Source organism: Mauremys mutica, chromosome 8, assembly GCF_020497125.1.
Source record: "Mauremys mutica isolate MM-2020 ecotype Southern chromosome 8, ASM2049712v1, whole genome shotgun sequence".
Classification (NCBI taxonomy): domain Eukaryota; kingdom Metazoa; phylum Chordata; order Testudines; family Geoemydidae; genus Mauremys; species Mauremys mutica.
Genome location: NC_059079.1, coordinates 69,533,217 through 69,560,736, shown reverse-complemented (window position 1 = coordinate 69,560,736; position 27,520 = coordinate 69,533,217). Strand labels below are relative to the sequence as shown.

Below are 27,520 nucleotides of genomic sequence, written 5' to 3'. Positions count from 1 at the left end.
ACTTGACAAATATGAATTAAGCTTCAAAACAACGCCATACAGTCCTGTAGGTGAAATACCTCCATTTACATGTGGAAAAACTCACCCTTAGAGACACCCACACAGTAGGTCTTTGACAGCTGGGGTAGAACCCAGGAATCCTGACTTCTATCTGCATCTTGGCAGGAGTTTAGATTAGATGACCCTTGCAGTCCCTTCTAACCCCATGGTTCTATGATTCCAGGCACTGAAAACCTCCTTTCCTGCCCCCACCCCCCGCCGGCAAACACATACGGGTGTAATCCCCTTGTTCATACAGTTTGTTTTCTCTTGTTATTAGCATCTGTATTGCAGTAGTGCCTGGGGCCCTAATCCTAGATTAGGACCCACTGTGCTGGGCTCTGCACAGTCAGACCAAAGAGATGGTCCCTGCCCCAAGAGCTTACAATGCAAGTAGTTTCTCTGCCCAGCATGGCTGGGGGCTCCATTTTCTTGATCAGTCTGGGTCCTCCCTAGCCTTAACCACAAGAGCACAAAGGATGAGGAGTTCTCCACATCAAAGGGAACCATGCTATTCCCTGTGCTCTGTCCCCACCACAGGGAGAGGCTCCTCTCGCCTCCCTAGGTTCCTTCTAACCCCACACACAGTCTGTGCCCAGGCAGATTGCCTTCCATTCCTTGTGTGATTCCCCTCCCCAAAGCCAGTTTCTTCCAGACCCCTGCCAGCATTACCTTGGCCAACAGCCTGTCTCCCAGCTGCTTCCTGCTGCTAGTTCCACGGAATGCCCAGTTTCCCCAGCGGGAGCTGCTGATGTGTTTGCTGTCCCATGGGCCAAGCCAAGCTCCAGTAAAGGGAGTGAGGGTAGAGGTGGAGGGACACGCCATATCAGGAGTGCAGGCCGCGGGCAGAGGGTGAGTTTCTATCAGTTGGTATATGAGACAATGGAACAACCCTGACCCACTTTTCTTCCTATGAGCCTGAAGCCATCTGTCACCTCATGCACTGCTGCCCCAGCTGTCAGGTTCTCTCCAAAGGCACCCTGGAGATTTGCATGGCTGTGGGAGTGCTGTCCAGCCCTCTCCCTCAGTCAGTCCCATTATCAGCATGCTCCTGCCTGAGGTGTACAGGAAGAGTGGCGACTGAACAGAGCACAACCACACCCTTGCTGGTGCTGGAGCTCCCCTGCCCATGAGTTTCAGGAGTGCAGGAAAGAGAGGGACAGACTGCCAAGGACATTCCAAGCTGGCGGTGGGCGTGAGGGTGAAGCAGGCAAGAGGTTAAAGCTGCCAAATGAGCAGGAGAGAAGTCCCAAAGGGGGACACTCTTGCCTCAGACCTTGCAAGCCTTTCACCTCCCACACCCCCCAGCCAGCTCCTGCAGCCCCCCGAGTGAAGAGCCCATTCACAGGAGTATTAGCCAATTGTCCAGTGTTCAAAGCAGCAGCCTGAGTTCTCAGCAGCCTGGCAGTCACAGCTAGCCCCTGGCTCTGTTCACAGGGTGGCACACCCCGAGTGCAAGGGAGATCAAACATTTCCATTTCCTTCACAGCCTGTCAGCCCCTTAGAGTAAGTTGCCTCCTGTTTTTCATTACTGCACCAGACATATTTGATATAATGACTGCTGCAGGTGGCATGCGGCATAAGGGATGCAGCCCTGATTGTGAGCCATCAGCTAGAATCAAAGTTAATTCAGGAAAGCAGTAAAATTGGTAACATGTATTTCATGCCTCTGATCCATACATTTTCCATTGTACACGCTTCCATCTTGAGACACAGAAATCAAACTCAGCTGACTACTTTAGAGCTCCTAGCTCCAAAGGCAAAAACCTAAGAGCTCCCCAGAGACACTGGCTTTGTTTTCAATGACTCAGATGTCCTTCTCTCCCCCTCCCCCCCCCCACATCTACCTTTAAACTCTGGACAGTAAGCACCCCACTGATTGCATTCCCCAGTCAGCTCAGAGCCTAGCCCCTCTCTGCGAACATACAGGCTCTCTAGGCAATGGAAGAGCTGTGGGTTCAGGGCCTGGCAGGGTGATTGACTGCGAGGGTTGGTGCAGGGCAGAGGATTATATTCCCAGCTGAAATGGTGACTTGTTCTCTCATCCTGTCCCTAAATTTTATGCTAAAACATTTCTCAAGTAGTGCTATTGTCCCCAAAGACAAATGAGCATATGTAGCACATATCCAGCTATAGCCACTGCCCAGAGCTTAGAGATGGACCCTGGGCCCAGGCCCACAAGGCCCAGGCTTTGGAACTGGCCTCTCTCTCTACAATGAGCCAGCCCAAAAGGCCAGACAGGAATGCCCAAACTTTCCATCTCTGTTAAAGACCATGAGTGAACAGTGTTGTTATATAATACTGGCTGGCTGCAGAGCTGGGGGTTTCTCAGCCATGAGGCTCCCTAGGTCCTGTGATCATTCAGATAATGATGAGCCCTAATCATCTGAGCTCCTTTCTACTCTGCATGGTCATGGAAATGCCTATGGCATGTTTTGTTTGCAGTGTTGTTGTAGCCGTGTTGGTCCCAGAATATTGGAGAGACAAGGTGGGGGAAGGAATATCTTTGATTGGACCAACTCTCTATGGCATTTTTGTAAGAAGAGGGGTTATGCCCTAATGTCAATGGCCAAAATTTCCCCTCATTATCATGTTACTGACATGGAGTGTGCTGAGTGATTGATGCTCCCACCCTGTCAGGATCCTGACAAGGGCAGTCAGAGCAGGATCAGACTGGAGGCTGAGACTAGCAGAGGAGTTCTTAGTCAGGTTCCAGTCTGGGCTTGATACCAAGGATCAGAGTCTGAGTGAGGGGTCAGGAGGCAAGGTCCAAGTCAAGCGAGATCAAAGCCAGAAGGTCGTGGGAGCTACAAGAGATTCCCCACTGTTGCCAGGACACTTCCTGGAATCCCCTTCGGCTTATACAGGGCAGGGAGCCAATCAGGAGCCATAGAGCTGTGGCATATCGGACCCCTTGAGGCGAGACTTCCCATGGTCTGTGTCCACAGCAGGTTGTAGGTAGTGGAGCACAAGCTGGTTATAGCTGCTGCTGGAGGGTAGCATGGAGGTGTCTGCTGCCTGACAGCCAGGGCTGGCTCCAGGCACCAGCTTATCAACCAGGTGCTTGGGGTGGCAACTCCGGAGAGGGGCGGCACTTTCATGTATTTGGTGGCAATTCAGCGGAGGGTCCCTCACTCCCGCGAAGGACCTCCCGCTGAATTGCCGCAGATCTCGATCGCGGCTTCTTCTTTTTTTTGGCTGCTTGGGGCAGCCAAACCCCTGAAGCCAGCCCTGCTGACAGCTCTTCAGGCCCGGATTCAAGACTCCCTGGGCCTTACACACCCCAGAGGTGGCTGCATGCGCGTGGTTTATGAAAACTCTTTGGGTCCAAAGGCCTTAGAAAGTATCTTTATATCCTGGTTTCAAAGGGTTTTCCCAAACTTCAAGCCAACATACCAGAAAGGAGATGCTGCTGAGGTGCTAATGCTACCCTTTCCTTTTGCAGAGAATGTGATAAATGGGCAGGACTACGAGGTGATGATGCAGATAGACTGTGAAGTGATGGACACCAGGATTCTGCATATCAAAAGCTCCTCCATACCCCGATACCTTCGAGAACAGCAAGGAAATCAGACCAACTCCTTCTATAGTGCTGCTCCCACCGTCCCTGAGACAGCCCACCCCATGAGAGCAATCGTGGAATCACTGCAGTAGCTCCCAGAAGCCTCACAGCTGCAGTCTCTGAGCCTCAGCAAGGAGGCAGAAATGTTTGGTGATACAAATGCAGCTTTCACCACTATCACTATTACTAGGTAAACAGCTGGGGATACCCAGATCCAGCACTAGGCCCTACCACTTGCAGTTAGACTGTCCTTTCCAGGACTCCTAGAACTGCAGAGGCTCAGTCCGGGCATAATTCCAGCACTGATACTCCTCCTCAAGTGGAACATTTTACCAGAACCCTGTGATGCTGCCCTGCCCATTGCCTTCCCAGCCTTGCTGGTGCACCCTACCTAGCCTCTTCCCCTGTCAGATACGTCCCATGATGGCCCTGGGCAGTGTTTGACATCATACTCGTAATGACAGTGAGTGAACGGACATCCTGCAGGTACAGGGCAGGCAGGCAAAGGAAACTGGGCAGACGAGTGGTGATGTCTGAGAGTGGCAGTATGGCCTGGTAGCCAGCAAGCAGGGCTGGGGCCAGGAGGACAGGGCCTTACCTGTTGTATGATCAGGAATAACTTCCTTGACCTGTATTTCAGCGTCCCCATTTCTAAATTGGGGCTAACCCCTGCCCTACCTCACAGAGGAGGGGGTTCTGAGGTTTGATTAGCTGCTGTTTATGGAGAGCTGGGGATCTTGTGGAGGGAGGCTCTGGTCGAAGTCCAGAGTCGCAGTATTTATTTACACTCAAGCATGTTAGCAAACGGCAGGAAAAGAATGGGCAAGTTTAACTGTGGAGGGGGCAGCAAGACATGGGGTGCCCTAGAACCAACATGTCCTGTACCTGTGCAGAAGTAGGGCTGCAGCTTTTGTCTGGAACTGTGCGCAGTGAACCATTCTGCTCACACTCTGCTCTGTACTTACTGCCAGGTACCAGGATGGGAGAAAGGAACAGCTGGCCTGGCCTCTATGGTTCCCCCTGCAGGCAAGAAGAAGAGTGGCTCCACGCAGGAACCACTGCAAAGCTGAGCTCTGCATGTCCAGAGCAGGCACAAGCTTCACGGCCCCCTGGAATCGTCCCCCACAGAGCCAAACCAGTTCTACTGCTTGCAGAGCCGCTGCCCTCATGGAGGAAGAATAGGGACTGGATTTGGGCTAGATTTTAAGATTCCCCCAGTCTAACTTCCTGCAGTGCACAGGACATGGTGGGGATTATTCCAGTCTAATAGTTGTCACCAAACTTCCTCTGGCTGCTCAGTCTGAATGTATTGCCCTGGAATCCCATTCCATGCAGCACCCTCCATTTCTGGCCACACAATGCAGCTCCTCGCTCTCCAGGCACACACACTCTTCTCACCAGTAGAAGGGAATTCCTGCCATTTGATTCCTTGCTAGGGAAATTTGTGCTAGCTCCTTGTGGGAAATGAATAGCATTTTTAAAACACTCTCATGATTGAGAAAAGCTTTGTCCCCTTAGCATGCTGAGTCCCCTTCCTAGCGCAGAAGTCAGCATTATCCTTGGATCATTTGCTCCCTGGAGAAAGCCAAGCTATGTGCAATTTAATATCCGTGGAAACAAACAGCAGACGCTTCCTTAAAAGAGAGATTTGGGGAAAAATACACAAAATGTTTTAACAATGAACCTTCCTTTGTGCCCTGTGTGAGCACAGTGTGTTGGTTCACAGTGTTTTTTTAAAGAGCCAGCACACTGCCTCACCTGCACCTTGTGGTGCATCTTTGACTTGCCAGAGAGTGACTGCTACATCATCTGCCATGGTATGAATCGTGAGATCAGACACGAGTGGCCCTAGCTCACCAGAGAAAGGTCCTGTCTGCCACCTAGCTGCTGTACAACATGGGACTGGTCTAGAACAGAACTGTATGGGGATCCCAGGCACCATCACTATGGAGCAGACATGCCAAACCTGTGAAAAAAACGCAGAAATTGGGCTTGTTTTTGACTTAGTTGGCTTGTGAGTTGCTCGTTGGCTAGTTTTTGGTTTGTAGCTTGTTTTGCTTGTTGCTTATTAGAGCTTGTTGCTTCTTTTTTTTTGATTGGCTCCCGGCAAGCAGGGGTAAGGGGGGGAGAGAGTCAGGGGTGCACAGCGGGCCCACCACAGCTTATTGTGAAAGTTGCGGTGCTTATTTACCATGTGAAAGTTGGCAACTGAGCTATGGAGGCAGTGTCCCTGCCAGCTCCTGTGTGTGTTTAGAGTCACTACGATGTATTTTAGGCAATATGGGATTTTTATTTTTTAAATGCCATGTCTGAGCAGCCTGGCCCTGATCCAAGTTAGGCAAATCTAGCAAGAAGAAATCAGTCAGCTGAGCTACTTCTTGTACTTCCTGTTATGGGATGTTCATTTTATGCTAGTGGTTCTTCAGTCTCATGGGGTCCCTTTCACTTGTGTGTGCCCTAGTTTGTAATGGAGCATGGGCTCCTTAGAGCTGGGGGCCAATGCCTTTGAGTAGCCCAAGCTGCATTGCAAGTTACAGGCCAGACAGCTGAATGAGAACTGGGCAGCAGGGCAGAGAAATGCCCCTCTAAAATGGGTGAGGAATTGGGCACCAGCTACAAAAAACAGAGCTACCAGCAGAGGTGAATACCTCCATAGCAAGGAACCACTCTCTTCTGCTACACAGTGACCATTTTTCCAGTGCTCCAAAGTAATTCCTGCAGGCAGTGGGAGTCCATTGCTTTACAAATAAGAGTATCTGGAATGTTGGTGACTGTAAGATGTGGCTTACACTAGCCGTTAGACCTTGTACCCACTGGCTGTGTGAACTCTGGCAGGAGAACCAAGGTGGTAGCCTACAGGCACACTAACTAATGGGATCTGGCAGGAGACAGAGCAGGGGATGAGGCAGGCGTTACTTTTACAGTGCAGGATTTTGCAAGTTTGCTGTGGCTTTTTGTGGGTGCTTGGGAGAGCACATTCAAACTTCCCAGCTGATGGCACTTTACATTTTAGGGCTAATGGTGCTGACTTTCAGGACAGTGGCTGCCAGTGTTTACCTTCTGAGAGGGAAAGGCGTGCAGATACCTTGTTCCAGTTATTGTACTCATGTATTTTGCACCAGTGCTTACAATGGGGTCTGCAGACGTACAGCTGAGGGTGGATGCTGTAACAATCCATGAGGAACATCTGTTTAAAAGCATTTACTTTGCAATTATATTAACCTTCCTTTACCAGCATTCTGACACCACAGATCATTGAAGGGATCCAGCCCTTGGCAAGTGTGATGAAATCTGTGATGAAAGATGTATGTGTTTCTAAGGATTGTACTAGACTCTGGTGATATTTAAGTATCTTAACCATTAAACTCTCTGTTAAGCTCATCTGAATGGCTTCCACACTTTGACTGCAAATCTCATTGTGAAAATCAGTGGTGCTAGAGCAGACAGCAAGAACACTGCATGCCAATCTAGAGTCCTTAAAGGTTGATTGCACAGGTTAAATTGCAGAGTTCAACTCATTAATTTGGGCACCTCAATTGTGAGTAGTTTGTTTCTATTTGAAGGGACGGCCAAGATAAAAATAGCATCATCTTTCTTAAGAACACACCTTTCCTGGATTACTGATACCTCAGATTATTAAAGTGAACTTCTTTTAATCACCCTTTTCATCCTGATGCTCTGTTTTTCCCTTCACTCACCTTAGATGGTGAAAGCAAATCTATTCACGTTCTTATTTATATAACCCTCATCACTGTTTTGAATCCCACTGTTCACTTTCATGTCAGTGTCACTTTCAGGCTCCCATTTCCAGTGCAGTGCTGATGTCTGTGTTTCTGTCACTGCAGGGAAATATTTAAATCACCCTAAGAACTGTTTTACTTGATGTGTTGTTTTAATTTCACTGAAATATTTCTATTACATTTTGCAAAACACTTTTAAACAAATCCAAATCTTAATTTTGGCCTAAAATAAATGGATTCTGTCCCTCACAATCCAATCTCCCCAGCCTTACAGACCACCAGCATGTCCTCTTGGACCAAATCTCCACACTCTGAAGAATCTGATTATTCATGCTCTCCTAAACAAAATGAGATTTCAGTAGGATTTTGCAACAACTGTGGGAAGCATGTATTCAAATGAGCACTACAGCGGTCCTGGTCCCCATGGACTAGAGCCAGCTGGGAGCATCAGGGACTCCGTTTGTGTATCCCTTGCTGACCAGGGAGCAGGCCACACAATAGTAAAAATGCCTGTGCCTTGTCTAAAGTAGTGCTGCCCCCTTGCTAGCACTGCCTTTTTCCAACTCACCCCATGACATCCTAGCACCATCCCCAACAGTGACCAGATTTGGGACTTTCTATCTTGGAAAGACAGTAACTAAGTCATGAGCCTGATATAGCAGGCTCTTCACATGCTGAGCTACCATGCACTTCCTAAAGCTTCAAATCCCGCTCTAGATCCATAGACCCAGTCCTGCAATTGACCCCCCAGGCAAACCTCAGCACTGAGAGGGCCTGACTCAAGCCAGCAAAGGCAGTCCAGCAGGGCATGGACTGTGCAGCACATCCTGGAAAGTCCATAAAATGGATGCAACAAGGCTATTCTTACCAGATTATTTTTAGACCCTCAGAATAAAATCTTGTTTGGGGGATAGGGGATGAGACTGCTCTGATTTTGCTTTTAAATTATATGTGGGATCACTGTATGCAGAAAAAAAAACTTTATTTCATTCTCATAAATGAGTCCATCTGTGTTTATAACAAGAGGAAATAAAATAATTTTTAAACTTTGTTTTTATATCTATTTCCATTTCTGAAATGAGAGAATGGAAAGCAGAGAAATTCTCCACCGATGGAGGGAGGAAATCAGTTGAATTCTGGTCACCTCCAGGACTTGAATGAAGCTTTAGCGCGTAGGTTCTACTCTCTACTCTGAGTAGGCCAAATCTTTCCAATGGAATTCTGTCCCCTGAGGCAGGGCTGGAGAATACCGGAGCAGCCACAGCAGAGGAGACCAACTGGCATGTCTAGTCCTCACTGCAGAAGAAGGGGGGAAACCCAAGTTTTGTAGCTGTGTAATACTAGGTGAGGGAAGGAAAGGAGAGTAGCTAGGGTTACGCCCTAAAGGTCTGATTGCTACTAATGTGTCTGTAGGTAATCTACCACTTGTTTCAATGGCTGTGATTAGAGGGTTGGGGGAGGGGGTCACCTTTCAGTAGTTAGGGATTACAAGTTCCCTACATTGTAATATCAACAATGGTTGGAACTGGGAACCAGTCTGACTTGCCAGTGAAACAAAACAAGACACTTTATTTAGCTTTTTTTTAATCCACTCCTGCTGCTATATGGACGCGTTATTCCTTGACTTTAGCAAAGCTTTTGATACAGTCTCCCACAGTATTCTTGCCAGCAAGTTAAAGAAGTATGGGCTGGATGAATGGACTATAACAGGGGTCGGCAACCTTTCAGAAGCGGTGTGCCAAGTCTTCATTTATTCATTCTAATTTAAGGTTTGGTGTGCCAGTAATACAGTTTAACATTTTTAGAAGGTCTCTTTCTATAAGTCTATAATATCTAACTAAACTGGGAGGAGTTGTTGATACGCTGGAGGGTAGGGATAGGATACAGAGGGACCTAGACAAATTAGAGGATTGGGCCAAAAGAAATATGATGAGGTTCAACAAGGACAAGTGCAGAGTCCTGCACTTAGGACGGAAGAATCCCATGCACTGCTACAGACTAGGGACCGAATGGCTGGGTAGCAGTTCTGCAAAAAAGGACCTAGGGGTTACGGTGGACGAAAAGCTGAATATGAGTCAACAGTGTGCCCTTGTTGCCAAGAAGGCTAATGGCATTTTGGGTTGTATAAGTAGGGGCATTTCCAGCAGATCAAGGGATGTGATCATCCCCCTCTACTCAGCACTGGTGAGGCCTCATTTGGAGTACTGTGTCCAGTTTTGGGCCCCACACTACAAGAAGGATGTGGATAAATTGGAGAGAGTCCAGCGGAGGGCAACAAAAATGATTAGGGGGCTGGAGCACATGACTTATGAGGAGAGGCTGAGGGAACTGGGATTGTTTAGTCTGCAGAAGAGAAGAATGAGGGGGGATAGCTGCTTTCAACTACCTGAAAGGGGGTTCCAAAGAGGATGGATCTAGACTGTTCTCAGTGGTAGAAGATGACAGAACAAGGAGTAATGGTCTCAAGTTGCAGAGGGGGAGGTTTAGGTTGGATATTAGGAAAAACTTTTTCACTAGTAGGGTGGTGAAGAACTGGAATGGGTTACCTAGGGAGGTAGTGGAATCTCCTTCCTTAGAGGTTTTTAAGGTCAGGCTTGACAAAGCCCTGGCTGGGATGATTTAGTTGGGTTTGGTCCTGCTTTGAGCAGGGGGTTGGACTAGATGACCTCCTGAGGTCCCTTCCAACCCTGAGATTCTATGATTCTATGATTCTATGATATTGTTGTATGTAAAATAAATAAGGCTTTTAAAATTTTTAAGAAGCTTCATTTAAAATTAAATTAAAATGCAGAGCCCCCCGGATCGGTGGCCAGGACCTGGGCAGTGTGAGTGCCACTGAAAATCAGCTTGCGTGCCGCCTTTGGCACCCGTGCCATAGGTTGCCTACCCCTGGACTATAAGGTGGATAGAAAGCTGGCTAGATCATTGAGCTCAACGGGTAGTGATCAATGGCTCCATGTCTAGTTGGCAGCCGGTATCAAGCGGAGTGCCCCAAGGGTCGGTCCTGGGGCCAGTTTTGCTCAATATGTTCATTAATGATCTGGAGGATGGCATCGATTGCACCCTCAGCAAATTTGCAGATGACACATTGGAGGGTAGGGATAGGATACAGAGGGACCTAGACAAATTAGACAATTTAGAGGATTGGGCCAAAAGAAATCTGATGAGGTTCAACAAGGACAAGTGCAGAGTCCTGCACTTTGTACGGAAGAATCCCATGCACTGCTACAGACTAGGGACCGAGTGGCTAGGCAGCAGTTCTGCAGAAAAGGACCTAGGGGTTACAGTGGATGAGAAGCTGGATATGAGTCAACAGTGTGCCCTTGTTGCCAAGAAGGCTAACGACATTAGGGTTGGTATAAGTAGGAGCATTGCTAGCAGATTGAGGGACGTGATCATTTGCCTCTAGTCAACATTGGTGAGGCCTCATCTGGAGTACTGTGTCCAGTTTTGGGCCCCACACTACAAGAAGGATGTGGAAAAATTGGAGAGAGTCCAGCGGAGAGCGGATTAGGGGGCTGGAGCACATGACTTACGAGGAGAGGCTGAGGGAACTGGGATTGTTTAGTCTGCAGAAGAGAAGAATGAGGGGGGATTTGATAGCTGCTTTCAACTACCTGAAAGGGGGTTCCAAAGAGGATGGATCTAGACTGTTCTCAGTGGTACCTGATGACAGAACAAGGAGTAATGGTCTCAAGTTGCAGTGGGGGAGGTTTAGGTTGGATATTAGGAAAAACTTTTTCACTAGGAGGGTGGTGAAGCACTGGAATGGGTTACCTAGGGAGGTGGTGGAATCTCCTTCCTTAGAGGTTTTTACGGTCAGGCTTGACAAAGCCCTGGCTGGGATGATTTAGTTGTGGCTTGATCCTGCTTTGAGCAGGGGATTGGACTAGATGACCTCCTGAGGTCCCTTCCAACCCTGATATTCTATGATTCTATGATGCTATTTGATTTTCAGCGTCCTGCAGCTGCACATCCTGTTGGGTTATGGTACCTAGAGCAGAGGTTCTCAAACTGGGTCGCAACCCTGTTTTAATGGGGTCTCCAGGGCTGATGTTAGACTTGCTGGGGCCTGGGCCTGAAGCCAAAGTCTGGGTGCCAAATAATTGCTTCAGCCCTGGGTGGCAGGGCTCAGGCTTCTGCTTCAGCCCTGGGCAGCTGGGCTCAGGTTACACCCCCTCACACACATCCATGGCTGAAGCTCTCAAGTTTCAGTTTTGCCCCCCTCCCACCCACACACCCGTTCGGGGTGGCAGAGCGTTGGCTCTCCCCCCCGCACCACCTGGGGTGGTGCTGCTCAGGCTTTGGTTCCCCTTCCTGGGGTCATTTAGTATTTTTTGTTATCAGAAAGTGGTCGCAGTGCAATGAAGTTTGAGAAACGCTGACCTAGCGCATAGAGTCTTTTTCAGGACAGGATGCCAGCTCCTCATGCAGGTCTTCCCTTTGGCTGGGTCACTCCTCAGCTAGCATGCTCCTCCCCATTGTGTTAGGGGGCTGTGTATGCAGGTTCTGCTGTGCATTCTTACAGTTGTACTCTTAAATCCCTGAGCTTTCGTGTCCTCCTTGGTGTTAAACAGGCACTCAGTCCCTCCCCCACCCCATATCTGACCCCAGACATGCCAGCCAGTTCTCCTGCTGCAAGGATCTGAATGTTGCCCTTTTCCAGAGCTCTATGGTTCTTTCTCATAGACCTGAGGAAGCCATGATACTTCACCCCCTATTGTAAGTGAGATCTACCCTTCCAGAGGGACAGAGCACCCGTTATTCTGGCCACAGCAGTATCACTCTGGAGCAGTCTAGGGGCCTCAGAAGAATGTGACCATATATGGGGGAGAGGTTCGGCTGGTTCTGGGCTAGCTCAGAAATGGCTATTGTCAGTTTTCTTTAGGTTCCTGTGGAACCTGAATGCACAGCCCAACTCCTTTCTGCTGCTTTGACCCTCTGCCAGCAAATGGCCTATGTGAATGGAGAGTGCACCTGTGTCAACTGGGGAAGCGTGCACACTTAGTGTAAGTGTCCAGAATTACCAGTATGTCCCCCTGAGCTAGCTGAGGCCCTTCTAATCCCTTTTCCAACACCCAACTGCAGCTCCAATCTCCATCAGTCACTAGATGTTCCACATTTGTGTAGTAGGTATTTGCAGTGCCTGTGGGAAGTCCTGGATTTTATGTGCCACGGTGAACCCTGGTGATTGGGCTGTAGGCTTCATGATCAGGTCTTGATTCTTGAACCCACTATTTGCCCATAGCCTCTGCCACTTGTCCTTTGGTGACAATCCCGAGGTTTTAAGAGCTAATCAGAAGGGGTTCTGGTACTTAAGGTGGCATTTTCATAGATGGGTATGTCCGGGTTATCATATGGTCATATTCTTGTATTATTGCTGCTGGTCTTCGGAGGGATTTTGGTAAAGTATGCGCGAGGGTGGAGAGCTAGACTATAGGTGCTGCCTTCATCACTCCTGTGACAATTCTCAGAGCAGTGCTCCAAGTGCCCATCAACAAGTTTCATATGTATGCTTCCTGTCCCTACTGGTGCTCTGAGAAGATAAGAACCAAGGTGGCTGTGTGTTAGGTGTGAGCATTCAGGCCAAGTCCAGGAATAAGAATGAGCATCTCTCAGCCCAAAGGATCCCAATGTATTTTTCAAACTCAGCTACAAACAAGGATCATTTGACCTGCTGCTGAGATGAAGCCACCTCCAGTGTGGGGGAAACCAACATTAACAGCAACGTGACATAAGAGTTTAGGACAGAAGGTGAACAAGTCCCATGGAGAATTGAGCGAGACAAGCTGGAGTTACTCAGCTGGAATTGGGTCAGGCACTAGGGCTTTAGCTGTTATTAAAAAAAAATGTCTTGGGATCATCAGATGGCCACAAAAGGTCATGGCTTACACTTCATTCAGGAGATGGCACCTCCAGCAGCACCAGCCTCCCATGGGCAGGCACTGGCTCAGTAAAGACTTGCTGACCAATCCTACCAGCTTCCTTTACCATAGAGCAGGGCACTGCATATTTGCATCAATACAGAGCGGGTGATGGGCACAAGCTGCCAGAAGCCCGTGGTTTCCCCATCTTACAGCTGTGCTAGAACAAAACCCCAGTGCGGGGAGCTTGCGCTCAGAGTTTTGTGTGTAAGGGCAACACAAAGTACTGCCAAGCCAGATTGCCAGGAGCCCCTCCCTTTTTAAGTGGCCCCAAATCTGTAGATGCTGGGTGGGGCCAGATTCTCAGCTGAGCCCAACATGTTCTGGGTAAGGAGGAGGCCCAAAAAGGAAATCTGCTGTTCCCCAGTCCATCCTGCTTCCTGAGCACCCAAGGAGCAGGATGTGGAGTGGGACTCAGGAGCTGCTCCTGCCTGTCTCCTGGCCAGGCTGAGGGAACAGGCAGCTCTTGCAGGTGGAGAGCCGTGTGCCTGGCTGGGGCAGGCTGCTGTGAGAGCCTTTTGTAATTCCTAGCCCCCCTCGAGTGCTTCCCCTGTCCACAACAGCAGCCATCTCCCTCACACCTGCCCAACTCCCTGCCTTGTCCCCAGCCCTGGGTCTTTGCTCCTCCTTCATCTCCTGTTACAAGAGGGGGAGGGGCTCAGGGAGCCCATTAGCTGCGGGGGAGGAGTGTCAGTGGCCAGCCCTATCTGCCACGCATGCAGCATGGGAGATTGCAGCATGGGAGATAGCGTTGCCAAGTGTCTGTTTTTTTAAACACTAATCGGACACCTAAAGTCCAGTTGCCGCCTTCAAGGGCGCCGAAACAGTTGGGGCCAAGCAAGTGGGCTGGCGGGCAAGGAGGCACTGGAAGGGGATCGTGGCAGAGAGTCAGCAGTAGGTGGCAGCAAGCAGCTATGCCCCCCCAGTGTACGCCCACATCTCACTCGCTGCCTCCTCCAGTGACAGCAGCAGTGCTGGGGATGGACAGTGAGAGTGCACCCAGGAGCACCGCTGCTCTGCTGCTCCTGCCCCACCGGCGCCCCTGGGCAGTGCTCCCTCTGTGCCACCACCAGCTCCTGCCTTGCACAGTGAGTAATCGGGGCAGAGCGCACCCCCCCACCGGTGCACCTGCTGTGTCCCCTGCCCAGCGCCTGGGGCAGCGCAGGGAAGGGGGTACCCGCTCAGCCCGAGCAGGATGCGCCCCGCTCCCCCAAGCGAAGAGGCGCCACCTGCCCTTTGGCAGGGTGGGGGCAGTCTGTGAGCATTGTTGACACACACACTCCCCCCCCCCACACACACACACACAGAGTCTGGAGCCACCATGTCCCCAGCCAGCCCCTGGGCCTTCAAAATCCCCATGTGCCCTGCTCCCACAATGGAGCCACCTTGGCTTTGAGCCTCACGCTGCCTTTCCTGGGCCTGCACCCTGCCCACACAACCACCCCCACCCCCATTCCTGCAGGACCTAAAGCCGTCTCTCCTCCCACTCATTCACCAGGAGAAACACAGAGCCCACAATGCCCACCCCAATCCCAACACCCTGGAATTAATATATGCTTGATCCTCACCTCTGGTGTGTGTATGTCTGGGGGGGGGCGGGGGAGGTGTCAGTATTGGAGCTTATTTAAAAGTCTTTAACTTTTGGGGGATCTTTTGGCAGTTTAGCTCAGTAGAGTCAGTATCTCCCCTTATTCTTCCTTCCCTTTCCCTCCTCCCTCAATTATGTGGCTTAAAGAGGGTCCCAAATACCCCCTGCCTTGTTGGGGTTATTATGGGACTTGCCTAGTTGCACTGTGGACCCTTTCTCTGTACAGCACAGAGATCTCGGTAGAGAGGAACGCATCACCTGATCTTAGTGTGATTTTGGTGAGGGTGGGGCTCAGGTGCTGGCTCTTTGGACAGAGGAGGGGAAGAGGGACAAGAATGAACTTTTCAGCCAAAATGAAAATGCACAGCGTATGTGTGTCTCCAGGGGCTCCGTGCCCTGCAGTGCTCCTTTGCAGGACCTTTTTCCTGGGCTCAGGATACAGACGACCTGGTTGCCGGATGCCCTGACAATGGGCAGCAAGCATAACAGTCCATTTGCCCTGGCTGTCTGTGCCCAGCCCTGAGGTCGGGGCTGGACTCTCAGGCCCTGCACCCATAGCACTGTTCAGAGATAGCTGCCTGCAGCAGCATGGAGAAAAGTGCCTGGCCCTGAAAGGCATAAACATTTGGAAACCTTACACCTGAATCTCAGTTCTGGAAATTGTGCTAGGGGTAAAATCCTTGGCAAAGGCACCAGCAAAGCCCAGGCCTGGAGCATCTGACTGGGGGCCTGTTCCCAGGGACCTGTGCACCTGCTTATCTCAAGAAAGTGAATTTTCAAGTAAGCAAACAGAAGGGCCTACTGCAGTCTCTGTGATGTTAGCCAGGCCCTGGCCTGATGCTCCCTGCTTCCTTTGCAATATCTGGCAGGGCTGTGACTGTCAGCCACTGCTGGCCTGGAGGTGAAAGGATGCCCAGCATCTGTTCCCAGCTCCCTTGGCCAGCTCATCCCCGACTTGTACCTGGGGAGCATTTTCCATTTATTTTTTTGCCACCTGAAAATATAACAAACCCCAAAAATGCCCCCAACAATTGCAAAGGTACAAGAATGTTTATTACTAGATGTGTATAAATACAACAAGCAGCTGGCAGAACTGTGAGTGCGTGTCGACAGGCTGTAAATGCGCCACAAAAGCTGAGTGGCAGCAGCTGGGGGGATGGGCCATATAAACAGGGAACCGCAGGCCAGGAGCAAACCTGAAGCCCAAGCTACTCTGCTAGGGTGGAACATTTAGTGCAGGTCTCCATAAAGCAGCCATGCAAGCTGTGGGGCGGTGCTGCTCTCAGGCTAGGCTCCCACATGCATGGCGCTCCCTGGAAGTGCAGGCAGACAACCACACTGAGCATCTCCAGAAAAATGCGACCAAATGGCAAAGCTGAGCTGCTGCCCAGGGAGATACAAGTAAAAGAAAATATTGCAGGGGTCTCCTTTGGGTGACAGCATCAGCTACATTTATTTACAAAACAACAAGGCATCCCACCCATTTCTGGCAGGGTAGCTGCCAGTGTGGCTCCCAGCATGGCAGCATCTGGTCATCTAGGCGCTCTTAATAGCAGGACAGACGTGTGAGAACTTGTGCCAAGGGAGCTCTGGTCTACATGTGTGGGCATGTCATATGAGCAAGGGGCAGAGCTATAGCGACAGCTTATGGCAGCAAAGGCAAATAACAGCACCGTCAGCTCCTAGGATCCCATTCACACGAAGGAGGCTGCAGAGCAGAAAACTGATGCCCCAGCTTTCAAATGACTGTCGAATTAACACCTGTGGCTGTTCGCAGGCCAGTGGGACTGTCACCAACCTGACTCAGTGCAGACAGCACAAACTGAGCACCCCCTGAAAGGAGAGGCCTCGCCACCGCTGCACGCTAGACATGTTTGTGCTGAGCAAGAAGGCTGCTTTGATTTCTTTTTTATTATTTACTGGTTAACAAAAAAGCAACTAGCCGTATTTGCATTGTCCCTTTGCCTTGATAGTGCCACAGCAGCCACCCCACTGCAGATGGACTCATGAAGCAATATTCTGCCCATCCTTCCTGCTCGGTGTAGGAGGCAGCAGTGTCAGTATAAAAGAGAAGGAAGGTTACACCAAAAATAAAGGGTTTGATTCTGGCCTGTGGACTGATCTACAATCCACTTTAAAAACAGCATTTCCTCTTGGATTTGTACAAAATAATAATAATGATAAAAGGTACTAGTGGTCCTTTCAGTGTCCAGTGGCCAGGGTCTCAGTAAGCAAAGATCACATGGTATGTGACCTGGTGCCCATTGTCCCAGGCATAGAGCAGGCGGTCCTTGGGGTTATAGTCTATCTGGGTGATGTAAGAGTATTCGTTCTCGAAGAGTAACCGCGGGATGATCTGTGTATTGGTGTGGGTGTCAAAGGCGTACGAGATGTTGGCGTTCCTGTGGTTGTAGCTGTCCACAGCGTAGAGCACACCGCAGATGACAAAGCAATTCCCGTAGAAGTTCCGGCGCAGGCCTGTCCTCCATGTGGTCTCCTTCTGGGTGCTCAAGTCGGCAGCATTCAGCTTGCTCAGGACGATGACCTCCTGGTTGAAGCCTTCGTAGTTGATGGCTGGGTAAATGATCCACAGGCCATTCTCATCCACAGCAAAGTCCACGTCGGAGTGGCCCTGCCACCGCCATGGTGTGGCCTCCTCATAGGCCACATCATGCAGCATGGCCCAGGCAGCTACGTACCTCTGCTTCAGGTCGTATTTAATGATGTTGCGCGTGAAGGCCCGGTTGTAGTAGAGGGAGCCATTGTAGACAGCATGTCCTGTCCCAATCCAGCTATAGGGGAGTTTGTAGGAGTTGCTCCAGCGCCCTGGACAGCAGAGACATTGCACCAATTAAACCCTTGTCTCTCTCTCCAGGTTCACTGCTCTCCTGCCCCCACCTGTCACTCAGCACCCTCCTTCCCTCAGCTCTTGGTGGCCCTTTTGCCCCATTCACAGGTCATCTGCATCTTCTCCACTTCAGCTGCTGGCACCAATTAGCACTTGCTCTGCCTGGGATGTGGCAAACCCAGGTCATGCTCTGCTGAGTCACCTGGCAGGGCCAGTTTCTCTCTTCCACGCAGGTGACCTGTTGCTCCCCCACCACTTAGCTTCCTCACCCCACCTGGTGCAGAGTTTGCTGGAGTAAGTGGCACCAGCCCAGCTATGACACCCAGACTACGTTCTCTAACCCACACTGTTCTAGTGCCTTCAGGTGTGTGCATGGCCCCCATCACCATGGTATATGGGTGCCATATTGCTCCTCAAGCACCCAGAGGTGGGGCCAGGCCCTTTCACAGAGGGGGACTGAGGCCCAGCTCCTCCCCATTGGCTTTGGTGGAGTTAGGCACCTAAATACCTTTGACGCTCTGGGCCCCAGTTGCACAGGGCACCTGGCCCAGCAAGGCACTGAACCCGGGTCTCCCGAGTGACAGGCTAGTGCCCTAATCGCTGGCCCTTCCTTCCTCTCCATCCTTCTCTAGCCCCTGCTCCCTCTCACCCTCCCCTCCCTGCCTCCATCACAGAGCTAATCTGGGCTATGAACCAAGGCTCCTCCACACTGGACCTATACTGCATGCTGCCTCCATCCTACTGCCCTGCATGTCTCCACCACCAGCCCCGCTGCACCTTTCCCTGGCTCTCTCAAAGCAGCAACTATCACCTTCCCCCACACCCTGGTGACTTTCATCCCTCTGTCTCAGTGACCCCAAACACGCCCCTAATGGCTAACTCTAGCTCAGCTTCTGACCCTTCTTGGGACCAAACCGTCCCTTTCCCAGGAGGCTACTGATCTGCAGCTTGGCTCTGATCAGAGGCTCTCTCAGCCACAGCAGGGAAATCTTAGTGCTTCCTGGCAAGGAGCCAGGGCAATTGAGCTTGGCCTCCTGCCCCTGTCTGGAACTCACAGGAGTGTCATTACCAGCAACAGCAACACAGGAACAAGCAGAGAGCTGGACCTGTGCCATAAGCCACGGCTCATTATTATTGGGTGTATTGCTGTAACACCTAGGAGCCCAGTCATGCCCAGATCCTGTTGGGCTAGGCACTGTACAAAGAGACATCCCTCATGCTTTGCTCAGCAGCCGGGACTAGGCAGACTGGTCCATGACCCACATGCACCACTCGGAGAAGTATGTTGGTTTGTGCAGAGATGCTCATTGACATGGTTCCAGCACAAGTACAGAGACTGGGGAGGCAGCCGGAAAGCGTACCTTGTTTGAAGTTCTCCAGGTTTCGGAATTCCACCAGCGTGTTTCCATAATAGTAGTTTGTGACGTAGATCCGCTCATCTTTGGCTAGCGGATCCTTCATCCAAGCACCTTCATTCCGCCCATAAGTGTTCTGGGTGGTGGGGCCCGAGATGGTGGAGAGTGTATCTTTGCAGCGTCCTAGGGCAGGGGAAAGGAGCAATCACTCACTCTGCAGTTACTGGGGATGCAGAGTCTTCACTAAGCCTCTTCTCTAGCCACAGACTGAGGCATCAGCCCACTTCACACGGCTCAACAAGTACCATTTCCCACCCACCCCAGTTGCTTCAGAAACCATATCCTCGAATTGTTCCCCATTGCCAGCCCCATGAGGCCAGATGTCCTGTCATGCCACGCTTCATAGGCACTAGCAGCCTTGTGCCTGGTTCCTGCAGGGTCCTCTATCAGACAGCCTGCATTGAGCAAAGCCGACTCCCTTTGGTAAATTATCCCTGTCTGCTCCTGGATGAGATCAGCCCATTCCCCTGCAGCAGGGATGGCAAATGTGCCCAATGCCATGGCAGCATACAGCGGGTGCTGGCACAGGAGCCAAACTCGGGGCCAATGTCACTGCACAAGCGGCTGAAATTCACAATGTTTTCAGGGGAACCTTGGCCATGTCACTTGCCATCGAAGTCCAGAGAAATTTGCAGTTTTTTGGAGTTTTCCAAAAATTGCTGAAATTCAGAGGGTTTGACTCTTAAATCCCCGCAGCACCAAAGCTGGAGCGTGAGCAGAGCTACATTTGCTGTGTCTCAGCCATGGCCTCAAAGGTATGTCTGCCTGCTAAATGCTGAGCCCATGGCCTGGACTGGCGGGACTGGCTCAGGACCAGTGCGGTAGAAGGTGTTGCAAATCAGGATCCAGGGGCAACATTCACAAAGGCACTTGGGCCCCTAACTGCCTCTTAGGCATCTAAGTCCAGCCGGTAGGCACCACTGATGCTCTCAAACCCAGACTCAGCGGCCACCCAGCCCTGCAGGCACCTCAGTGTCCCCCCAGAGACTGATGCTAAAGCCTGACGTGACTGGTGCTAAGGACCATGTCCTTCAGGCCTACCTAGAGAGGCTGCAGGGAAGCAGCCAACCAGAGCGCAGCAGGCCCAGTTAAAAGGAGCTGCAGGGGCTGAGCAGGGCAGTTGCTGGCTCGGCCCAGAAGGGTGAGGAAGGAGTGCAATTGATATCTTCAGCCCTGAGGTCAGGGTGAAGACGAAGGAGCTACATGGGAAGTGGCCCAGGGAATAGCAGCAGCAGCAGCTATTAAACGAAGCAGCATGTGACTGCTATCCATAGGATCCCTAGGTCGGGACCTGGAGTAGTGGGTGGGCCTGGGTCACCCCACTGGCAGGGTGGCTTGAGCCCAGAGAAAGGGGCAGGGATTGTTTAGAGGCCCAAGTGATGGGCAGAACTTAGAGTGTCCAGGGAGGAAGCCTTGGGGCACTGCTCTATACCAGGGCAGATACGGACTTAGAACTAGGACAGAGACAGGACTACTAACAAAGGCACAGGCGCAGGCCCTGTTGGACCGCCTTCACGTGTTTAGACAGTGTGTGACTCGGCTGGAGGGCTGAGCCACTGAAAACCCACCTAATGAGGGCAACAGTTGACAGGGGGCACCACAACCAGTGAGCACAGGTTCTCGCCCAGCCGACAGGAGGCACTAACGAGAGGTATCAGGCAGCTTGGTATGAGAAGGGGAATCTTTACAGATCAGCCCCTGAAACAAGGGGACAATGGAGGAGGTGATCTGCCTGTTAGTGGCAGAACAGCAGCAGAACAGGACCCAGAGGTGAGCGACAAAGCTGATCAAAGGGATGGAATGCAAGTCATATGAGCAAAGGCTGAAGGAACTGTGTTTAGTTATGTTTAGCAGGGCCGCCCGGGGGGAGGGGGGACAAGTGGGGCAATTTGCCCCGGGCCCTGGAGGGGCCCCCATGAGAGTTTTTCGGGGGCCCTGGAGTGGGGTCCTTCACTTGCTCCGGGGGCCCCAGAAAACACTCACGGGGCCGGAGCTCCTGGAGCTTCTTCCGCTCTGGGTCTTCGCCGGCAATTCGGCGGCAGGGGGTCCTTCCACTCTGGGGCAGAAGGACCCCCCGCTGCCAAATTACCACCGAAGCGGTGGGCCCCACCGCCGAAGACTCCAGGCCCCCTGAATCCTCTGGGCGGCCCTGATGTTTAGTTTGGAAAAGAGGAGATTAAGGGTTGATATGAAAGTGGTCTTCAGATACTTGAAAGGCTACCATAAAAAAGACACAGAGGGCAGGACAAGAGTCAATGGGTTCAAACTACAGCACAGCAGATTTAGATTAAATCTCAGGAAAAACTTCCTAACTGTAAGAGCAGCAAGACAATGGAACATACTGGCTAGGGATTGTGGAAGTTCCTTCATTGGAGGTTTTTAAAGAGAGGCTGGATAGCCATCTGTCTTGGATCATTTAGCCACAACAAAACCTGCATCTTGGCAAGGGATTAGACTAGATGACCCTTGTGGTTCATTATAATCCTCTGGTTCTATGAACTACAGGGGGGTATAGGTACCAACAGGAGCCAGAAGAGACCTGCTTGTCATGGGAAAGGATCGTAGAGAGCAAGAACTGATCTGCCTCAAAGTTGAAAAGGAGGCTGGAGAACAGCAGTGCTTTCTGCTGCAAAAGGAGCTGATTAAGCTCCAGAACTCGCTCAAGGTCCAGCCAGGGTCAAAGCCCAGCTTGGCTAAGGAGAAAGATCTGGGAAGTCTCGAGGCTGAAGTGGCATCTCTAGAAAAAGAGCTGGAATTGTGTGGACTGAGGTCAGTACAGAAGGAAGATGGCTTGGACAAGGACATACATCCACCTGCTGAAAAAGAGAGCTACCCAATCGTGGGTCTAAAACCCCAGGATCTTGATATATTGGCAGAGCAAGGCCACAGGCAGGATCCTGTTTAAAAGGAAGGGGCCTACCTTGAGGAAGGAAAAGGACTCATATTGTTCTACGGCCCAGAATATCAGCCACAAGGTACTGTGGATCCAGCAGGAGAAGTGGTGCAGCTGAGTGAAGCACTGAGACATTTTGGGAACAGGATACCATCCTTAGTGTTTGGAAGACCTGGACAGAGGTTGGATGTGGATAAAGACTTTTTAATTCTGAGGGATGTGCTTGTGTTTGCATCCAAGGAGGTGCTTCTCTGAGACTAGGCAGCAGCCTTAAGTCAGTTCAACCTTGGTGAAATCCTGGTGTTGACTACATCATAAGTTGCTGGGAACCAGCTATTCACAGGATGCAGCATGTGGTGAATTATGACATGTCCCAAGATATGAAGGAACATACCCACCATATGAAATGCCTACAACAGAATTGAGCCCAAGTCCTGGTCATGTCAGATGATGTAACTGAGAAGAACAAGCACATTACCAAGAGTTTAGTATACTTCCTGACTGCTGGTAATCAGGAAGTTCCCCCTTGGCTGCAGGACTTGGCCAAGTATCGGCTCTTGTAGATCCCACCTATGGGTTCAGTTTGGCTCTGCAGGAGAAGGTGAGACAGGGTTAATTAAGGAAGGACCCTGAACTGTAAAAGCCCTCCAAGGTAGAGAAGCTGGAGAGAAGAAGACCCTGAGAAGTCAGGGCACAGATTGTGAAAGCTCTCCAGACAGAGGGCTGAATAGTTCTCCAGGCAGAGGGGTCTGACAGGGGAAGCCCTGACTAACTGGGGCCTACAAGCTCTCCAGGCAAAGAGGCCTGAGGGAGAAGACCCTGACCAAAGAAGGGCAGAAACTGGAAGAGCTCTCCAGGCAGAAGGGCCTCAGACAGAAGATCTGAGCAGCCAGGGCAGAAAGTGAAAAGCTCTCCAGACAGAAGCTTGAGGATTGGGGGGCACCTGACTAACCAGGGTGGAGACTGGAAACAGAGTGAGAACCCTAACAAGCAGGGCAAAGTTGGTAAAGGCTCTCCAGACAGAGAGGTCTGGGAGAGAAGACCCTATCTAAGAAAGGCAAAGCCTGGATAGGAGGGGACATTACCCTCCATAGCATCCCCCACCCCAATCGTTTCTGCGTGGGGGAGATATGTGATGGGGTGTATCAGGCCCTTTGAGGCCCCCTACTGGAGGCCTTGCAGTCCTTCCACACCCTACTCCAGAAAAGAAGCAGTGAAGGTGAGTCCTCCAGGCCTGCCTAGAGAGGCTACAGGGAAGCAGCCATTCAGAGCACAGCAGGCCCAGTTAAAAGGAGCTGCAGGACCCGAACAGGGCAGTTGCTGGCTGGGCCCAGAAGAGTGAGGAAGGAGTGGAATTGAGATCTTCAGCCCTGAGATGAGGGTGAAGACGAAGGAGCTACATGGAAGTGGCCCAGGGAATAGCGGCAGCAGCAGCTATTAAACGAAGCATGTGGCTGCTATTTGGGTCGGGACCTGGAGTAGTGGGCACCTAATGAGGGCAACAGCTGATAGGGGGCAGGGCGAGCAGAGTGCAGGTTCCTACCCAGCTGACAGGAGGCACTAATGAGAGGGGAGTGCGCTCCATCATAGAGCCCAATTTCACAGAATATGCCCAATTCTTCAAAGAGCTGCCTCAGTTAGCCCCTGACAGGCCCATCTGGGAGTGGGTGTGGGGAAAGGCGGTCGCTCTGGCTGTGTGATGGGGGATTGCCTGGGGTGTCATTGGCCAGTCTCATTCCCTGACCATTCAGCGCAGTGCTTCAGCACACACTTCCCGAGGGCTGCTGTGCCCAAACTGCAGAGCACCAGGAGACACTGAACCACAGGCTGGTGCCTGCAACTCCTCCATTGCCCCTCGGAGCCCAGGCACTCATCCCCTTGCTCCCCACACAGTGGGGGCAGGGGTTGCGGGGGGGACAGCAGGGTGTGTGTGTGTGTGTCAGAGGGACAGCAGGGGGCGTGTGTGAGAGTGTTGGGGGGGAACAAGGGGTATATGTGATTGTGTCAGAGGGACAGCAGGGTGTGTGAGTTTGTCAGGGGACAGCAGGGGGCGTGGGTGGGTGGCAGGCAGCACGTGTATATCAAGGGAGGGAACAGGATGGCAGGGAGGAGGGCAAGGGGTGTGTCTGTGAGCTCTATGGGGTGGGAGACACACTACATCCTGGTTTCCCTGCCCCCCATGCCTTGTGCAGGAGTCACACTGCTCCCGGCTTAACTATTGGGGACAATGGCAGCATGAGGCATGGTGTAGCCCAGTGGTCAGGGCACTCATGGGAGACCTGGGTTCAAGTCTCAGTGGGGGACTTGAATGTGGCTTTCCCCCAGTGTGGGTGAGTGCTCTAGCCGCTAAGTGTTAGGGGACAGCTCCACCTTGGTTATCTGGGAGGAAGACTGCTCTCGATTGGTGCCTGGCAACAAGAGAGGCTTCAGAGAGAGGGGCCTAAGTCCCTTTGCTGGGCAGGGCTGGGGCCACACCCTCTTCCAGCATTTCCCACTGGCTCCTTTAGGCAGCTCCCTGCTCAGTATGCAGGCTTCTGTGAATCTTTTTTTATTTTAGGCCCCTCACTTTCCCTATGCATCATACAGGAACCTGGGCAGCAGGGCCTCTAAAGCCAGGCACCGCAACACTCAGCCTATGTCCCAGGTCATGCAGGTCAATGCTAGCAGAGTGGGGAACTGAACACAGGTGGACCAAATGCCAGCCCAGTACCCTAAGCACTGGGCCACCCTTCCTTAACTCCAGCTGCTGTTGGCATCCTGCTGTGCCAAAATATTGCTGTTCATGCTTCTTTGCAAAAATAGCTTATAACACAAGTCCTGTAATGAGCCCTCCTCAACCCCTGGCACACACAATCCTGGGCAGCTCTTCCACACACTGGTCCACAACAAACTTACCTGGAGACCAAGACACAAGAGGAGTGGAGGAGGGCAGACTCACCAATGATGCTTCTCAGATCCTCTTCGTCAAGGTTCTGTCTGGGCGTGGCAGGGAGCGTAGGGCTGACTGGCGTCGGAGGCTCACTCCTGAAGGCGTCCACACTTGACCCAGTTGTTGTCGAGATGTGGACAGTGGTGGTTGTCATAGCAATTGTAGCTTTGCGAGGGCTGGCTGTGGGTAGGATTGCTGCTGTTGTGGGTGCCTGTGTACCTGTATGGGTCAAGGTTGCTGGTGTCCATGTGGCTGGCTCGTCTACTGACCCACTCATGGTAATGGCTCCAGGTGCAGTGGTGGTCTTCAGAGTTGCTGGGAGCTGATCTACAATGGTGGTGGGAGCTACAGGGGTCAGTGCTGGTGTCAGTTCACTGGAGAGGGACGGGGCAGCAGAGGGCAATGGTAGAGTCCTGGTGGCAGTTTCTGCTACTGGAGACCCAGGTATGGCAAGGGCAGCTTGTGAAATGTACTCTATGGTAGGGGCGATGTTCTGGAGTGTCAGAGGCCCTCCTACTGGAGCTGGCGTCCTCGTGGTGCTGCTCCGCTCATGGCTGTTGTGCCTCAAGAGCTGATCTTCAATCAGCAAATCAACTGTGTGATCCCCACTGAAAGACTCATCCTCTGCCAAGCAAGCAAAACACGCATCACTGGGAGGTGCATGGCAACCCCCGCAATGGTGGGACTAGAACTGCGCAAGGGGAGCCTGGACTAGCCTGTCATGGTTCTTGAGTGCTCCAGAGTCAGGCTTGTCAGTGGACACAGCACCAGGCCCTGTCTCCATTGCTCGCTGAGCCACCCCAGTACTTAGTTTGGGGGGACCTTGGGGATGAGCTGAGCTGCTCAAAAGGAAATCCCCAGGCATCAGCAGTGGATAAGTGGGGCCCATTGTGCAGTGATGCTAACACTCACAAATAACATGATATGGGCTCCTGTTGAAGGCAGTATTGCAATACATTCCAGCCTTCCTATAACTTTTGGGGAACTCCTCTCTACAGTGCCCTGTAGCCCAGTGGAAGGTGTGCAACCACGCAAGCCCAAGAGTTGAAGTCTCAGCTCTGTCATTTGGTGCTATTAATATTTGGCCATTACTATGGCCAAAGTTCATATCATGGGATGGGGGGGACTGTTCTTCACCAATTTCAGAGATAAGATAGCTGTGATCGTGCACATGGTCACTGCAGATAGAGCTGGAAATAGAATTCAAGGCTCCAGTACAGGTGCTGTCTTTGACCACCAGACCAAAACCTTCTCCCAGAGCCAGAATCCTGATGCCCAGTGCCTCACTGCAGTATCACAGCTACTGGTGTAACCCACTGGCCTCATGGGTGCTGTATCTCCCTGTGTGGGCTGGGCTGGTAGAAGAACACAACATGCTTCCTCCCCCTATAGCTGACGAGGAAGCAGTCTATGCTGTGGATTTGTAGGCTACAGGGTCAAACATTGCTAATAACGCATGTAGAAGTGGGAAAAAAGTACATCTTTAGAAGAAAGTTAGTGAAGGAAGTTCAGAGTAATTATTGCAATGCCTCTGTATTGCAAGACATTGATTTAGCTATGAATTTGGATGTGGTGTTAATATTTGTTTTACTGTTGCATGTTTATTATTGTATTTTGGTAAGGGGGGGCTGTCCCTTTAAGAGAAGGGTGCAGTTGTCAGTGAGTTTGAGACTAAGAACAGCATGGACTGGAGGGATATTTTGCCACTTCCAGTGTGCAGAGATGGGAGCTCCCAGATGGTGGAACTGCTACACAGAGCAGAGGTCACTCAAGGCAATCTGCTGACTTAGGCAGGACATGTGTATTCTTCCCCTGCCCTGCTCAGTCTCTAGGACAGAGGTTCTCCACACAGGGGTGCATTGTTCGGGGGGGTGGGGAACGGTGAGTGGTTATGGTTGAAGTGAGGGCCAACTCTCGCAGGTTGCAGCACCACTCAGGTTTGGCCCGGTTGTCGTAGGCAGAATCTACCTCCCTCAGCAGGTGTTTAGTTTGCCTATAGCTAACTCCCATCATTCCCCTCCCAACTGCACATCCCTTTCCCCCCAGGCAGCTCAGGGGAAGGGTTGGTGCCAGGATCTGTAGGAAGCTGTATGAACATCAGATTCCCTAGGAACGGCATGTGAAGCCGCATGTGGCATAGGCTGTGACTGACGGACATCACAGCTGGGTGCAGGACTTATGTCATCACTTTGCTCTGCACTGGCCAGTTAGCTCTTCAGGGCAGGCCCTGGCTCTTGCATTGTGCTAGGCACTGGACAAATGGAGCATCTCCAAGCTGAGATGAGCTCCTGCAGCAGGGGCCAAAACTGCCGGACTCGCTGTATATTTGTGAGCGCTGGGCATGGCAGGGAAGGGTAAAAACCAAAATATGTGACAATCTTTAAAAACACCAAAACACAAAAGCCCCTGATTTTTGAGTAAGACTTGTGATTTCTGAGAGTTTGGGGTGTGGGCTTTCAGCAGCTCGGGTTTTCTGAGCCCTATGGGGAATCAGCAGGCCACTTGCTTGTGTTTGCTATTGAGCAATTACTAGGCTGAGTTCCTGGAGATTTCAAAACTAACAAATAGGAAACTTTGTTCAA

General features: G+C 51.3%; 2 protein-coding genes across 4 annotated transcripts in view; one reads left to right on the top strand and one right to left on the bottom strand.

Annotated features, from left to right (window-relative positions):
- Positions 1-8,391, top strand: part of ATF6 (activating transcription factor 6) — a 401,392-nt gene extending 393,001 nt beyond the window's left edge. For all 3 annotated transcript variants that reach the window (XM_045028792.1, XM_045028791.1, XM_045028790.1), the window contains exon 16: positions 3,485-8,391. In XM_045028792.1, coding sequence (XP_044884727.1) covers positions 3,485-3,693 — 209 coding nt within the window. In that variant the 3' untranslated portion in view covers positions 3,694-8,391. The remainder of the gene's footprint in view (positions 1-3,484) is intronic.
- A 7,486-nt stretch (positions 8,392-15,877) lies between these two features.
- OLFML2B (olfactomedin like 2B) overlaps positions 15,878-27,520 on the bottom strand; it is a 136,741-nt gene continuing 125,098 nt past the window's right edge. Inside the window, exons 6-8 of the mRNA XM_045026747.1 lie at positions 24,948-25,562; positions 19,063-19,239; positions 15,878-17,679 (exon numbers count right to left, since the gene is read on the bottom strand). Of these exons, the coding sequence (XP_044882682.1) occupies positions 17,078-17,679; positions 19,063-19,239; positions 24,948-25,562 (1,394 nt within the window). The 3' untranslated portion in view covers positions 15,878-17,077. The remainder of the gene's footprint in view (positions 17,680-19,062; positions 19,240-24,947; positions 25,563-27,520) is intronic.